A 16,104-nucleotide genomic window follows, 5' to 3' on the forward strand; every position below is an offset into this window, starting at 1 on the left:
CTTAATCCATGCCTATATATATATATATGAACCCAGTACCAGTCCTAGTTTAGTACACTTACAGATCCAACCAACCAGTCAAACCATGAAAGATATTAGTATTCCTATTTCTGTAGATAAATGTATGGCATGATGCTATGATTACAAGTTTATGGTGCTTTTGTTGTTTATATGATACTATGTGGCATTCTAAACTTAATCCATGCTTATATATATATAACTTACATTGTTTTCGTATTAACAAATCAGAACCCCATTTAAAAATTTCCTGAACCAGCAACTTAGGCTTATGCTATGAAGCAAATGGAATTCACCGTAATGATAATATTATAAATCAAGGCTCAGCTGCAAGATAGTTTAAGAAAAGCAACATACATTAATACAATAAGTCAAAATATATGATCTATACTGGTAGACATCAATAAGTTTCATTCAAATTGTCAACAAGGGCTCAGATTTTATCTCTTTTGGTTGAGCACAAAGGAATTTGGCACATTGCAAGTCCCAAAGAAAAAATACATCTCAGTCCAAGAAGCTTAGACAAATAAAATGAAGGAAACCCAGTTACGCAGTGCATGAGTTTTGAGAATCTTCCATATACCACCATTGCCAACAAAAAAGTAATACATTATATGTCTATAAAATCATATATCAAGTTAGACACCTCTTGCAAAGAGAAACAGAACAATGCAATCTTGTACAGCCAATAGCCAGCACCAAGCAGAAACTGGCATTGCCTGTTCCAATTAAGCTCCTACTGCTATGTTGATTCTTAGGCATAGAGCCTCAAACTCTATTCCCCTTAACGTTCTAATATTTTATGTAGACTGAAAGGATTGGTTCTTGCTGCGCCATGTATATATTGCCAGGTGTCACTTGCCAACAAGAATACATTTTTAACCACACCACAACATAAAGCCACTCTACATCAGGCATTTAGCATATCTTTGATCAATATGAAAACTTTAAAACTTTAATGATATAATTAGCATAGAAATTTGATGTAGGAACCAAAATGGAACAGTCAGAAAACAAGGAAAATACTTCACTGAATATGAAAAGGAACATTGTTTATGTAGACACCTACCTCTATATACAATATATTTGGCCTAGAAAGTATTGTGTTACAAACATACAGAAAAAACTGATGTTACGGACAAATCATGTTTCATAAAAATATCTAGTTGTTTGATAGGAGCAGGAAAAATGCTATAAAATTATAATAAGGAGAATTTAGTTAAATTACATAATCACAGAAACTGACCTAAATGGGGCCACCACTAATTAGGGTGCTTTTTCTGCCGAATTTCAGTTCCAGGCCCCTAAGTGGAGAGAGCCTCTCGGCATCCTGCTTTGAGACAACATAAGTTTCATAAGCGTTTAAAACCTTACAACTCCATTCAAACTTTGCCGATTTCAAGAGGAAAGGAAAACAGTAGGAAGCAAACGATTTTGCAGATCAACTGAAAAGCAACCACGCTAGCTTTTCTTCAAAGATTCAGTAGGTAATTCAGTAGAAAGCTCCCTAGCTTAATAAGTCTGGTTTGTGGGAACTTTGGAGCTATTTCCAATAACTAAGAAGTCTGATAGTCTGATCGTCTCCAGGAATATATAAAAAGTTGTAGCTTGTGTACAGATTGCAACTAGATTTCAAGTATGCCATGCAAACTTAATACTAGCAAAACATATGAAGCACAAGGTCAAATGTAAGCATCAAAATAACAAGGCCAAATTAAGCATTGGTAAGGCAGTTACCATCAAAGATAGACAAAAGAACTCATGAGCCCGAGAGATGAATTACTTTGTAACACATCTGAAGGCAACCACTATGAAAGCCAGACAAAGAAGCCCATAAGCTTCATTGGACTAAATGTACTTATGAAGGGATAAAAGTACTGTTAATTCCATGAAGCATCATAAGGAATTGAGTGCCAAAATTCACTTAACAAGGATTAGTTTGGGATAAATATCTTCAGATATATTAAGTTATATAGCACATATTAATGTCAACCTCAAACATCTGAATGATCTTAATAAACATCGTCATATGTGACATCTATATTTGTCAAAAACTGATGTACAATCTAACAATCCAGAAGAGCGTACCTTTCATAGAATACTGCTGTTGAAAACCCACAGACTTCTTTGGTGTAGCTTCACTAATACGCATAGGTCTTGATGAGCAATAAGCACCATTCATTTCAGACATAGCTCGAGTTTTTTCGTTCTCCTCACCGAACTTGACAAATCCATAACCTTTGGAACGCCCTGTAATTGTGTCTACTACAACCTTTGCACTCTTAACTGATGGATATCGACTTTGGAAAGTTTCCTGCAGAAGAACATCATTCACCTCAGGAGCCAAATCTCCAACAAATATGGAATGGCCACCACTAGTATCAGCACGTCTCTCTCCAGCTCCTAGAGATGCCCAATTTAATCTAAAAGCCTGTTGGGCATTAGGCATTGGTGTACCATTATAGGTTTGCAAAACTCTATCTGCAGATGCACGGGAAACAAACTCCACAAAACCATAGCCATCTGGTTGTCCAGTTTGCTTATTCCGGATGACTTTGGCAGAAATAACCTGATCCAAAAGGAACAAATTAATTTCAACGTAATGCTAGTATTGTCTGTCTCTATCTTAATTAAAAAAACAGCAAGCCACTTGACTCCAAGTGGATTTCCCTAATATTTTCCATATACAAAAGATAGAAGAAATGTCAAAATATGCCACTATGCAGAAGGCACATCAGAATTTTCCACACACATAATGATTATGCAATGCAGTAGAAAGTTAACACTGGACATACAGGATAACTCCCTCATTGTTCAAGTTATCTATAAGCACATGGGAGCTAGAAATAGATATGGTTTTGAATATAGTGGTTACCAAAACAGATCCATATCCAAACACTAATAAATTTAAATGACAGAACCACCCTATAGAAATCAGCTTAGATATGTATGTAAAAAGTTATGGAATACAAAGAAGTTTAACTATAATCAATTGAACTAATCAAACGGTGTCATGGAAACAGAGTAACAAGAATGTAGGAATTACTAAAATCACTTGAATTCACAATTCTGCATATGACAAATACAAAATAATCAAGCTTAAGTGAAAAACATACCCTTTAACAGAGCAGGCAAAATACCTGAATTGTGTGCAAAATGGATAGCAAACACACTGAGCTCCATTGAGTTCCATGTAGCAAATAAGAAAAAAATATAGGAAAGGAACATCGCACAGAGTTTTAAACTCTCAAAAAAATTGTCAGATTTATTAAAGTAAGATTTTAGTTATCAATGGCCAATTGTGTTGATTTTACTGTATGCCTGTTGAACCACAGCCAATGACTCCATTATTGCCCTCCCAACCATTAAGACTATAACCTGTTACTGTCTCCCCAAAGCACTGCTTATTTTCAATATGGCAGATTGTGTATACTCATTTCATCTTCAAGAAAGGAAGATTTACTCTTCCTTTATATTTGTTGGTGGTATCCCTTCAAGGTGCCCCATTTAATTATACTATAATAATATTATATTATATTATAAATATAATTATATTACCCCAATAATTGAATATAAATATAATATAACAATATAATAATTATATCATCAATATAATTATTAGAACACAATAATATTATTAATATAATCATTATATCACAATAATTATATTATCACAACCTTCATGTTATTTATGTCCGCTTGAAGGAATCCGACCATAGCTACAATAACAAAAACAACATGACATTTATAAAAGATTAGTTCTTTAAGTCGGTTTCTATTTTCAGACTTATTTTACATTTGTTTATTTTTGAAGCATCTTAATGTAATTCCTATTGATCTCAGATTGGTTTTGACAAGTGAGTGTCAACACACTTAAACCATTTACTTAGTTCATGCTGACCTAGTAATACATGCTGAGCACAACATGTAAATATTAGACCATGCTGAGTTCCAATGAGTGTCGAGTCACTCATGTGCCGAGTCACTCAAGTGCCAAACAGATAGACAATGCCGAATGAATTCAAGTGCCGAGTAAACAATGGATGCTAAGCAGTTCAGATGCCTAGTCAAAAGCAGTAATAAAATGTATGCCGAGCATCAAAAACTTTATATACCGAGTGAAACAGTTTTGACATATTTGTTTGAAATGGCACAAACAACTATGTAAACCGTTTTTGAGCCGACGTAAGGATAGATTTCGACCTTTTGGAGATAATGACGAATCTATATTGCATGTAGCCAATCAGAAAATGGGAAGGTTTAAGCGGCAAAATGGATGAATCTTAGCCGTAGATTCATACCTAACCCTAAGCCACCAAAGTCTTCTTAAGGAGGACGAAGCCCTAAATTTTTAACAATGAAGAGAACAGTGTACAAGGGGTGAATGATCAAATTGGAAGCGCGAACAAGACAGTTTGCAGAGCATTCAAGATAACTTAGCAGTAAGAGTGAATTGCAAAATTAGTTAAGTGAAGAACAGAGGATAGAGAAGGATACAGCATTGATATATTAGATCGTGAAGGATCAATCAAAGATTGTATAGAGGTGATTTGTTATCAGGCAAGCTAGTGCCAACCGCAGGCTCTATGCTAGGACATTTTAACAAGTGATTTCAATTAAATCTCTTAACAGAGTAGTCCTAACAAGCTGTATGAAATCCTTTAACAGGGTGCTTACTTAATTGTAAATTGAAGTCCTCTAACCAGGCACACCTCTAACAAGGTGTTGAAATCCTCTAACAAGGTGGGACTTAACAGTCTTTGTAAGCCTTTCACAAGGCAGACCATGATTCATGGTCAAAACATTGTAACCTTAATTGGATACACTTTATTGCTGCAGTAATGAAGATTTGTGCATGTCATCCCCATCCCAGTTTTACCTTCTCACTTGGAGGGTTTCTGGGTAATCATATCTGGTGTTATGTGTGTGTTTGATTACATGTTTACATGATTGATGCATATGCTTTACATGTTATTTCAATATATTAATGCATGTGATATATGAATGGTGAAAGTTTTATAGGTCCAAGTTTAAACTCCTAATTCACACCCCTCCCCCCCCTAGAAGTTTACTCTCTTCCCACTTGTAATTCCAACAATTGGTATCAGAGCCAAGTTCTCTGAAAGAGAAGCTTTGCAGCTTAGAGGAAAGATCTTGAAATGGAAATCTACAAGCTGGGAAAGACTATTGAGAACCAAGAGATTGAAATACATCTCATACTACATCAACTGAATGAGGCAAGAGAGGAACTAAAGAAATCCTTAAAGAGAAGGAAAGAGATTGCTATTGCAAAGAATGACACACTATACAAAGAAATAGACACCACCAAGCTATTTGCAGATGGTAACTCCAGTGAATTTGATGCAGCAATTGTAGATCTCATCGAAAAGAACAAAATCCAAGCTGAGGAAATCAGAAATCTCAAATTAGAGCAAAAATCACAAGCTATACTACTTTGTGAGGTGACTAAACAAAAGAAGAAAGCCATGGAAGACAAAGCCATGATTGAAGAAGACAAAAGAATTTTGGCAAACAAATTGGAAGAGAAGTCAACAGAGCTGACCAAGATCTCCAACATGCAATTGGATACTCTAAGTCAAATGACGAATGCCAACTATGAACTGAATGTCAAGGACATTGACATAACCATATTAAAGTTGCAAAATGACTTGAAAAGAGAAAAGGAATTTGCTGAAAGTTTCAATAAGCCAAATGAAGCAACAAATACTTTAACAATTACTAAGATCCCCTAGATCCAACAAAGATACATCAGAATTAGGCTACACAAGCATTGAAGAAGGAGAATCATCCAAAGTCGCTGAAGAAAGGAACATCAAAGGTAAGAACTCCAAACCTACTTGTCATAATTGTGGTAAGAAAGGACATACTGCTAATATGTGCAAGAGCAAGAATACAAATCAGAATGTCAAGCCTAAGAACATGACTAATTGTCATAAGTGCAACAAACAAGGTCATCAGGCACATGAATGCAGAACCAGGACCATGCATAAATAAAGATTTGAAGGATATTGCTACAACTGTCAAAAGTATGGACATAGACCCTTTAAATGCAGATCCAAATCCATGTGGTCATCAAACAAGCCAGCAAAGGTAAGAAGCTATGAAAACCTTTATAATTGGGATTACGATAAAAGATATAGCTATCACTATTGTCAAGAATATGGACATGTTCCTGAGAATTGTATTAAAACACACTTCAGTGGTAACTACAAAAGATGGTTGAGTCAAACTACATGTTTTAGCTGTTTGAAGACTGGTCACATTAGTAAGCATTGTCCAACTAGGTCAAAGGCACTAAGTTGTGAATTTGATAAAGGCAAAGGCAAGGCATGATGTTGAACACATTAGAGATGAGATGAACAAGACATGGAAAAAGAAGAATGATTGCAACACATCAAATGCAGAAGGGATCACTTTGCCCAATGGGTCAAGTGATCACACCTCATCAAACTAGACAATCAAGAGGTATGTGGAACTGATATTCCAGTGCAATATCATACATTAGTTCCAAGGGAGATAGTACTGAAAAGACTGCATTAGCATGAATGAAGATGCAAGATGCTATTATAAATTCAAGTTAAATCTTTAAAGTTTTCATGTTGTCGCCGAACATGAAATGTTTTCTGTGTATGTTGAGTGGAATGGTAGTTGATGACGAACTGCCAGACTATCTAGTTGATGTCAAGTCTGTAGTAGCTGCCGAGTGATGGTAATATTAATGGATGCCGAGTGATTCTGAAATCGAGTTGATGTTGAGTTTACAGCTATACAAGCACTAAGCATTAAATGCAAGGGTTTTTTCAAAGGATATATGATCGATTTTACTCATTATTCATCATTTCAAATTCGAGCAAAGAGCGAGCAGAGTGAAAGGCGATTTAGAAACTTGTTCACGGCATTTGCAGAGAATTTGACAGCAATCTCATACCAATTCTACAGATTTTACAAGGTATTTATCACAAGCCGAGTGACGTAGTTTTACTTTGCATAAACCCTAGTTTGACAAATGGCATCTAGTTTGAAGAATGTAGAAGTTCAGCTTGTCAGTAACGAAGTTAAACAACCCATATTTAAGGCCATTTGTGACATAGCTTACAAACAAGATCCTTCTAGCGCTTTATCCATGATCTTGCCGAATGTTATAATGGTGCAAGATGTAAGATGTTATAATTGCAAAATTGGTAGCATTAGGGACTTAGAAATCAGAGAAGCATATGATAGGTTATGTGAAAATGGTATTCTGAAGGAAGAGTATAAAATAGTTGAGAACAAGGGTTTGACACGTGCCCTAGATTTTCCCAGTGTATTTAAAACTGAATGGATTAAAATTGCGTTGAGTCGAATACATGATGGATCTTTATGGCTGGAGGGTGGACCAATTAAGATTACCAAGAGAATAATTCAAAGGGTTACTGGCTACCCAACCCTAGATTGGCCCAAGACTCTGAGGAGTGATTCCAAGGAAGTGATAGAGAAAAAGACCAGAGCAAAATGGAATAAACGAGGCATGACAATAGATACTGTTATTGTTCCATTGTTGAACTTTGTTGTTAGGGTGATCTCTCACAAATTCTATCAATCTATAGTGTACCCTGTATTGCAGTGGATGTTGGTTACAAAATTGTGAAGAAAGATCATACTTATGATCTAGTTGAACTTCAACAACTAATGGAAAATCTTGGAGCAATCAAAAAGACCAAGAGTGCTCAATGTAAATTTGGTTCAATTCTTGTCTGTATATTCTTTTATGTGCAGAATACATTTCCTTCCTTTGGTTCTATAAGTTGGAAAACAAACAGGTCAATAGCAGTGCAAATAAATGAGTTTATTGAACAAATGGGAGAAATTTTTGAATCATTAATGACAAGTTATTTTTAAGATTTTAAGAAATCAATGAAGGAAAGAATGAGGATACCCGTTTCATTGGTTGAGCAACATTACAATGATATATGCTTTCTAGTTGATGCTGATTACACCTTTGTATAGGCTACCACACCAAGGGTCAAATGGTTAAGGCCACTTGGGTATGAGATTAATGTTGATGAAGCTTCAGCAGCCATCACAGCACTCCTAGCAGAGGAAATTAATAAAAGTGCAAAGATATTTGGTAACTATGAAATGGTAAGATCAAAGATTACCATGGAGTTGAAAATTGCCTCTACACTTAAGAAGAAAGATAAGCTAGTAAAGAAGCTAAAGGCCAAATTTGGTGAAGGTGCAGATGAGGAAGAAGAGGAAGAAGATGGAGAGGATGAAGAGGAAGAACAAGCACAAACACAAGGACCTCTTGCATTGACTCAAGGCATGGGAGAGGATAAGGAAGAGGAAGAAACAGAAGGTGCCAAGGAAGAAGAAGCCAAGGAAGCACCCACACATGTCGAACCAAAGAAGAAAAAGGCTAAGACACAGCCAGTGACTAAGGCAAAGAAAATTGTCAAACCTAGCCAAGCCAAGCCAACAGCACCTACTACCAAAGCCAGCACACGAGCCACAACACAGAAGGCCAAGGAGAAATCCAAGCAAACAAAGCAAGGTGGCCGAGTGCAAAAGAAACAAAGAAGAAAATATGTTGCACAACCAGATTCAGATGAAGAAACGACTGCATCGGATGATATAAGCCAATTCAAAGTGGTAAGTCACAAACCACTCTCTGATATTGAAAATTTGTGTGAAAATGTCAAAAATAATGCAAATTTGTCTGGTTTAAAGCATATTGATTTTGAGAAACTTGAGAAAGAACAAAATCTAGTGGAAGAAGCCCTATATACAATGATGTCAAAATCTAAGACAACACCATTAGAATTTGCCAACTCAATACCCAAGAAACTATATGACTTAGTTGAGCCAAAATGGCATTATTGTTTAAATTTGGAAAAACAAATAAGGGAAACCACTTTAGCCCAAGTAATGCCAAAACTGACAAAAGGGTAGATTGCTTAAGGCTGCTATGAAAAATGAAGTTAGGTTTACACCTAAATACAGAGCCTTCAACATACTTCAAAACAATATTGAAGATGTGATCAAGAAATCTACCCAAATATGGAAACTTATCTATGGGTTGACCACTATTAAACAAGGAGAAGTTGATTCCTCTGAAGGTAAACTTGCTAAAAAATTGGATGACAATGATGATGATGATGACAAAGAAAAGGATGATAAGGAAGATGATACGATGGGGAAGGAAACTGAAAAACAAACTGATGACAAGGCAACAGCTGAACAGCAGCAAGATGAACAAAGTGTGTGAAACACACAAGTGTCGAGTGTCAGTCTCCCACTTGACACAATCAAGTCTACTGAAACCACTATTGTAAAGGATGTCTCTGACCTTTCAGCTCAGAACATCAATCCCTTGACTGTAGAAGACTTCAAGAAAATATTGGACCAATCTACACTACAGGCCAAGTTATGTGATAATCCAGTTTTGGTTAGTATAGATGAGCTCCAAAAGGCAGTAATTGATGCCACAAGGACAAGGTGCATCCACAAGAACCACCTTCGATCATCCCTTCAGTTACTCAAGTACAACCTTTGACTCAAACAACAGTAGATACATCTACTAAGAATAATACATTTGTTAAAGTTGACACAATTGAGCAAAGGGAGACTGGAGAAGAAGAAAAAGACATACTACTGAACAGCAGGAAGCAGGACAGATAGAGTCTTCTGTATCTATATCTAAAGCACAAGAACAAGGTGTTGTTCATGTCATTGTGTTAGACAAGAGCAAATCTGAAGAGAGTGAGCAAACACCTAAGGTAAAGGAGCAAGAAGCCATCCAGGCATTGGTAACTCTACCAACATCCGGCACTTCTCCTACAAAAGTTCTTCAGAAGCCAAGCACAGAAGCTATACCATTGCAAATCTCAGTGCTAGGCTAGATCTAGCTCTTCAAAAGTTGAAAAGGTAATTTACTATGGAGATATCACTCTTGATGAAGAGATTGTCATTCCCAAGTTTGATTACGATACAATGACACTAGATCAAATAAGCATTTTGCAACAAGCTTTAGAGAAGAAAAAGCATCAAGAAATGCTTATGAGAGAACACAGGCAGAGGCAAGCACTTCAAGACATTAAAGACATTTTTTTGGATGCATTTAGTCTGCCAATACCTAAAGAGACCAAGCCACTACTAGAACAACTATCAGATTTAGTGGAAAAGATCACTAATGAAGACACTGATACTAATGCTAAACTCTTAGAATGGTCTAAAAACCACATACTGGAATCCAAAGACAAAAAATAAAAATGAAGAGTCCAAACACAAGGCCAATTTCTATTTGATGTTGTACTTAGCCAAAGTTTTGAGAGTGTGGTTGGAATTATCCAGACCCAATTCATTCTTCCCTTGAGAGGAATTCGGAAGGTGAAAATTTTTGTAATTATCCACACATGGGTCGTTCCCTTAAGAGTGGCTATAGAAATTGATAAAAAAAAATCAAGTGTGGAATTCATCCATCCACAAACAAGTTGTTTCTCCCTTAAGAATGATTATGGAAATTGACAACTTTTCTATGTAAGACAATTATCTGGACAAGGGTCAGATTTCCCCATTAAGAGAAAACAAGATGAACCTTTTTTAAGTGTGAAAATGGATATTATCCTCACATGGATCAATTTTCGTATTTGGGATAAGTGGAAATAATGTGTGGATGTCACCCTTTTGATCCATGGATGGCAAGTTTGTAAAGATAATTAGGACTTAAGCCAATTTCTGAGAGATCCATACATGGATTGATATTCTCCATGATGGAATTTTTTTATAAATAAATTAAAGGTGGGAAATTACTTAAATAAAAGAGGAAGCTTGTGAGAGGTATATGTGAGGCCAAATTACGTTTAACAAGACAATGGCAGCTGCAATAGAAGGCCCGAAGGGGCTGGCAGCTAAGTCAAATCACAAGGTGATGAAAAAAGAGCTGGAGTAAAGTTCAATCCAGCAAAGGGAAGGCTGGAAATTGATTCAAGAGGAGAAAGAGGCATCATCTACAGGCATCCATGTCTTGAAGCATTAGTGGGATTTATTGCACACCTTGGTTATGGGAAAACCACAACTCTTAAAGAGCATAAGAGGCTGAAAATATCACTTTTCTGAATAAAGTAAGGATTAGCAGCAGCAGGGGCGATCTTTTAGAAAATGATAAATCATTAAAGCCTCAAACACACCAAGGCTTGTTTGCAGATTGATTCACAGGGAAAAACACATGTTTTGCAACCAATTTGAGGCATTAAAGAGCTGAGGTAAGTAAGTTGAATGCAAAAGTCTGAAAACTCCTCTCAAAATCAAAAAAAATCACTTATATCTGAGTTTGCTCTACGAACACAACCAGATTTGAGACCTTTGGCAAGCCTTTTGCAGCATCTTGGGACTCATCTTGAGCCATGGGAAATCTGCAAATTTCATACTTGCAGACCCAAATCTAAAGTTTTCCTCAGACTGAGCAATTTCTTTGAAAAATCATAGAAAATAAATCAAACACTACGGCAACCCAAAATTGTCTGTCCGGTCTTCCTTGGTCAAAAACCAACCATTTGCAACCAAATTGAGCCATTGGGAGGTTGACATAATGATGTTATCAACAAATATCTGAAGGCTAGCTCTGAAAACCATTTTTCTTGTCTAAGTCTGGGTTTGCTTTTTATTCCAATCTGATCCTAAACGTATTGCAGACTTTTGGGCATTGTTCTAAGCCCATTTTGAAGTCATCATGAGTCTGATACAGCATGTGTCCTAAGACTTAAATCTGAAAAGGTCTGAAACAGGGAAATTTTCCATAATTCACTAACTTACGCACTCTTCAAGGGAGCTGTTTCTGAGTTTTTGAGGGGTATTTTTGTGCAAGGATCAACAAGACTAAGGACTAAATTTATCCAGAGGGTAATTTTCAGACTTCTCCTCAGGAAGTCAAAGTTTGTCATTATGGAGAAAGATGGATTTTGATCATGGAAGATTTATATTTTAACTCATAACTTGCATATAAATCCATGGATAATGATTTGAGATGAACTTAATGGGATGTTAGGACCAATTTTATATTGTCTTCAGACTTGCTATGAGCTGCCTGCAGAAAAATCATAAGTCTTTAGAGTCTGATTTCTAATGGCTAACTATTGATCAAATTTTGTCTTAGGATTCTAATCCAGATGCTTGTTTTAGCTAAAGCTTGCATTGGATAGAATTACTAAGTTTGGGCATAAAATTCATGGATTAATGCAGAGATTTTAAGTCTGAAATTTAAAATCTCCCATCCACTCTCATCCCATCTTCAAGCCCAAATCGCTTCCCACTATACCTGTCTCAAAAAATTGGGCTAACATAGAATTGAACACATGAATCAGAAGGAAGATTGTAAAGTCATAACCACATCAAAGTAGAAACCAAAGAGCATGGAATGAAATTGAATGAGTTTACCAGTTCTAAAAGGAAAAGAGTCACACCATACCAAAGCCTGTATTTAGATTCTTTATTCAGACTGACACCGAAGAAGCAGCCTTTAGGGAAGGCTCAAACAAAGAAATTAGCACCCTGAGTACAAAGATCTATCTTTCCAGAAAAAATTATAGCATGCCCTAGCCCAGCAAATTTACCAACAAGGTCTTTCTCCTTAACTATCAGGACTTTGATTCGACATATGAATCTAAAAAACCTATATGCTTTGAAGAAAACTCACTAATTTCCTGCAAAGAAGGCCCCTTTTGATCGAGGCCCAAGAGGGATGGCATCAGCTCCAGTAGCCATGGAATGCAAGCCCCCAGCCTAGCTCAGCAAATTGGATCCTCAGCATTTTGTGAAAACAGGGCAGCTTCCTAATTGCCATCAAAATGCCTACTACGAGAAAGTTCACTGCCTTCCTCATTGGTGTTGAAGAGTTCTAGTTCACAGCTTGAAAAAACACTATCTGATCACTTCTGCCCCAGCGATGATTCCCTCACACTACACCTCTTGCCCGAACTTGCACAATTGCACTCTCCTGCCATCTTGGATCGAGAACTTTATAATCTTTGAAAAGTTGAAATACTATAATGGATATAGTATTTAGTATTTACAACAATATTTCAACTGTTAATAGCTGAATTTCTTTTATAGAAAATTTATAAAACACAATTCAAGGAAATTAAATTACTCAACAGTTGAATTACTCGAGATGGGTTAGTAAAAATGCTGTTCGAATTGTGAACAACTGCACTTATCTAATGTGATGATTTTAGAAACTGTGGCCATGGTTAAAAAACATTTGAACTGTTGCAGGGTTAAGTTCTTCGAAAATGACAGAATCAGGGCAGTAAATATTCACAACAGTTTGTTAATTGTTACACTTATTCTAAACGAACATTTCAAAAGGTAAAGAAGAACTGTTTCAAAGGCTTAAAATCTATCCAACAGCAAGTGTGCTTAAGATGAGTGTTATACAAATATAAATAAAGAATCGTATTTCTCTCAAACGAGGTTGGTGAAATTAGAAAAGTATCCCCTCAACGATGTCAAATCCTGTCAAATACTGAGTTGCTTCAAACGGATATGGTAGAAAAAATATGTAAACTGTTAACAATTAATTGTGGTTATCCTAAATGGATATTTCAAAAAAACTCTTCTGTACAATTAAAATTAGAGTGAAGTATTATAAAAAGAATATATGAACTGTTCAAATCTATTGATTTTCTCTTAAAAGCGTAGTTTGAAAACAACAAAACTGCTTGCACACAATTCCAACAGTTCGATGGCTTTATATGGGTATACCAGACAAAACATTTGTACTGCAAATAACTGACCTTCTCCTAAATGGGAATCCAAAAACTAAATGGCCATTGCTAATAGGAGATATTAAATTATATCAAACAAAAATAAAGATGAAGCGCAGGAAGAAAGAGACTGTTGAGTATTCCTGAAATTAGCAATGTGGTTTGAGATAATCCTTTTAGCAAGTTCACACCACATACCTCTCCAGACTGTGCAAAGCAAGTATATAGATAATTTTCGTCCATCCAGTATTGCAAATCCCCAATCCAAAGTGTCTTAATCTCATCAACAGATTGCGGCTGGGAGTGCATGGTCGCCTGGTACTGCTGCATCGCCATCCACTGCTGTTGTGAAGGATCTACCACAACATTATTATTAGGAATGGAATTATTGGAAGGCTGAGAAGGAGCAGGGGGTCCTGCTTGCATCATCTTCTTGCTATTACTATAATTCAAAAACCCCTCCTTCAAACCCTCAACAAAACCTCCCTCCTGAAATAAGACTTGTTAATTTCTGGAATTTTATTTAACCTGTAGAAGACGACGCAAAATTAACAGTACCGGGCATCGAATAACGAGTAGATTTGGTTTAGTTAAGAATTATGATGGTGATAACAAAAATAATGAGAAGTAAACCACTTGACTACTCGTTTGGTATGACACTATTTTTTTATGTGTACAGAATACGTGTTGTTATTTGGACAGCTTTGGACCGTCCGATGGAATACCCAGGTTAGAGCTCCGTCGCCGATCTCTGGCCGTATGGGAGTTTGTAGATAGCGAATCCAAGGCTACAACACGGCTAATACTGAACCCTAAAATGGCGCCTATTATGTGCTCTTTGAGTTGGAGGTTCTTGCAAACTCTCAATTCAATCTGCCCAATTTGTGCTTTTTCCCAATGTGACGTGAAAATTGTACCTTGCACTTATCTCCCTTTCAAAATCATTTTAATTGATATGAGTATATTTCTAGTTAAGGGAAAGGAATTGTGGATCTAACAAAAAAAATATTTGTCCATGTGCATCCAATTTGCCATTGTTGAATGGATAAATAATGGTTTGTTTGGATGGTTGATTAATGAGAACCATCTCTAATCATTGTGTGCCCTAAAAAATTGTGTGTCCTAATATTGATGCATATATGTCATATCATGTGAGCAAGTAAATCGCTACTACACAACATCCACTTCCTTGATTTATCATATAGTTTACTCTTTCATTTCAACCCTGACATAGTTAATTGTGTTCCCTTATTATTTCCTCGTTTATAATAGCACCAACTTTTGAAGCATTTGAGCATTGAATGTTTTAGAACTTTATTTATCTTGCTCACTCATACTTCACTACCTACACACAAATGTTTATTTCAATAGGCACCACTACATGCTCAAGCTTACTTTGTGCTCATTTAATTATGCACTTATACAAGCTCAACTTTGCACCATATTCCACATTCTTGAGCCAAATCAATGTTCAAGCATAGTGAGTGTTCACTACTTCCCCCTTTTCACAATGATGTTATATGCTAAAGTAAATGGGGTTCTTTACTTCCTTGCCAGATGCTTTGTTATATATCTATATGCTTCTTGTTTGGCCTTGTTAAATGTTTTGTTGTGTATCTATACGTATCTTATTTGGCCTTGTTGAGTGCTTCTCATCCAATAGTTTGTATAGGTGTTGTAGACACCCTAAAATTGGCAAGACCTAAAACAACAAGAATTTCGATCAAACAATGAAATTTAAGGATAAAATCAGATAACGGAGGAAAACAACAGACTTTCAAATCAACGATAATATCAAGTCATTCGAGCGATTAATCAATCAATCACCTATCAAATCCAAAAGGACCTAAATCACTTTTAAAAGAGGAAAAACAATTCATAAAATCATAAAACAAAATAAAAAGGGAAAAAGATAAAGACAAAAGTTGAAAGTAAATGCAGCATTTTAATAAATCAACAAAAGCCATTTATCCTCTCAAAAGTGAAAATCCTCCTTTTTTTAATTTGAAAATTTAAAAAATCCTCATTGTTAAGAATATAACCTAGATAAACCTACAGATCTGATGGTATAGATCATACCTGCTCTTCTATACATATATTCCTAATGAATGGCATTCAATTTAATATATATTGTCTCTAAAGGTGTCGGCGATTTCTAGACAAATACATTATTTGTTCTTGGTTAACTTAGTTAGTCATAACTAATTTGTTTACTAAAGATCGTTGGCTTAGGGATAACAAGTTGTTTGTTAATGCCAAGGGTTATGTTCCTTGAGGGACATACCCTCTACATAGCATATATGTACAGGTTGTGAATGCAGTT

The 16,104-nt window shown here is 36.0% G+C and overlaps 1 protein-coding gene across 1 annotated transcript in view; it reads right to left on the reverse strand.

Annotated features, from left to right (window-relative positions):
* LOC149570303 (polyadenylate-binding protein RBP45-like) overlaps positions 1 to 14,277 on the reverse strand; it is an 85,898-nt gene extending 71,621 nt beyond the window's left edge. The window contains exons 1-2 of the mRNA XM_089822929.1: positions 13,980 to 14,277; positions 2,107 to 2,587 (exon numbers count right to left, since the gene is read on the reverse strand). Of these exons, the coding sequence (XP_089679055.1) occupies positions 2,107 to 2,587; positions 13,980 to 14,210 (712 nt within the window). The 5' untranslated portion in view covers positions 14,211 to 14,277. The remainder of the gene's footprint in view (positions 1 to 2,106; positions 2,588 to 13,979) is intronic.
* Between the last annotated feature and the right edge of the window lie 1,827 nt (positions 14,278 to 16,104).

Source organism: Cupressus sempervirens, chromosome 3 (genome assembly GCF_028749045.1).
Source record: "Cupressus sempervirens isolate cs-2001-9-10 chromosome 3, ASM2874904v1, whole genome shotgun sequence".
NCBI lineage: Eukaryota > Viridiplantae > Streptophyta > Pinopsida > Cupressales > Cupressaceae > Cupressus > Cupressus sempervirens.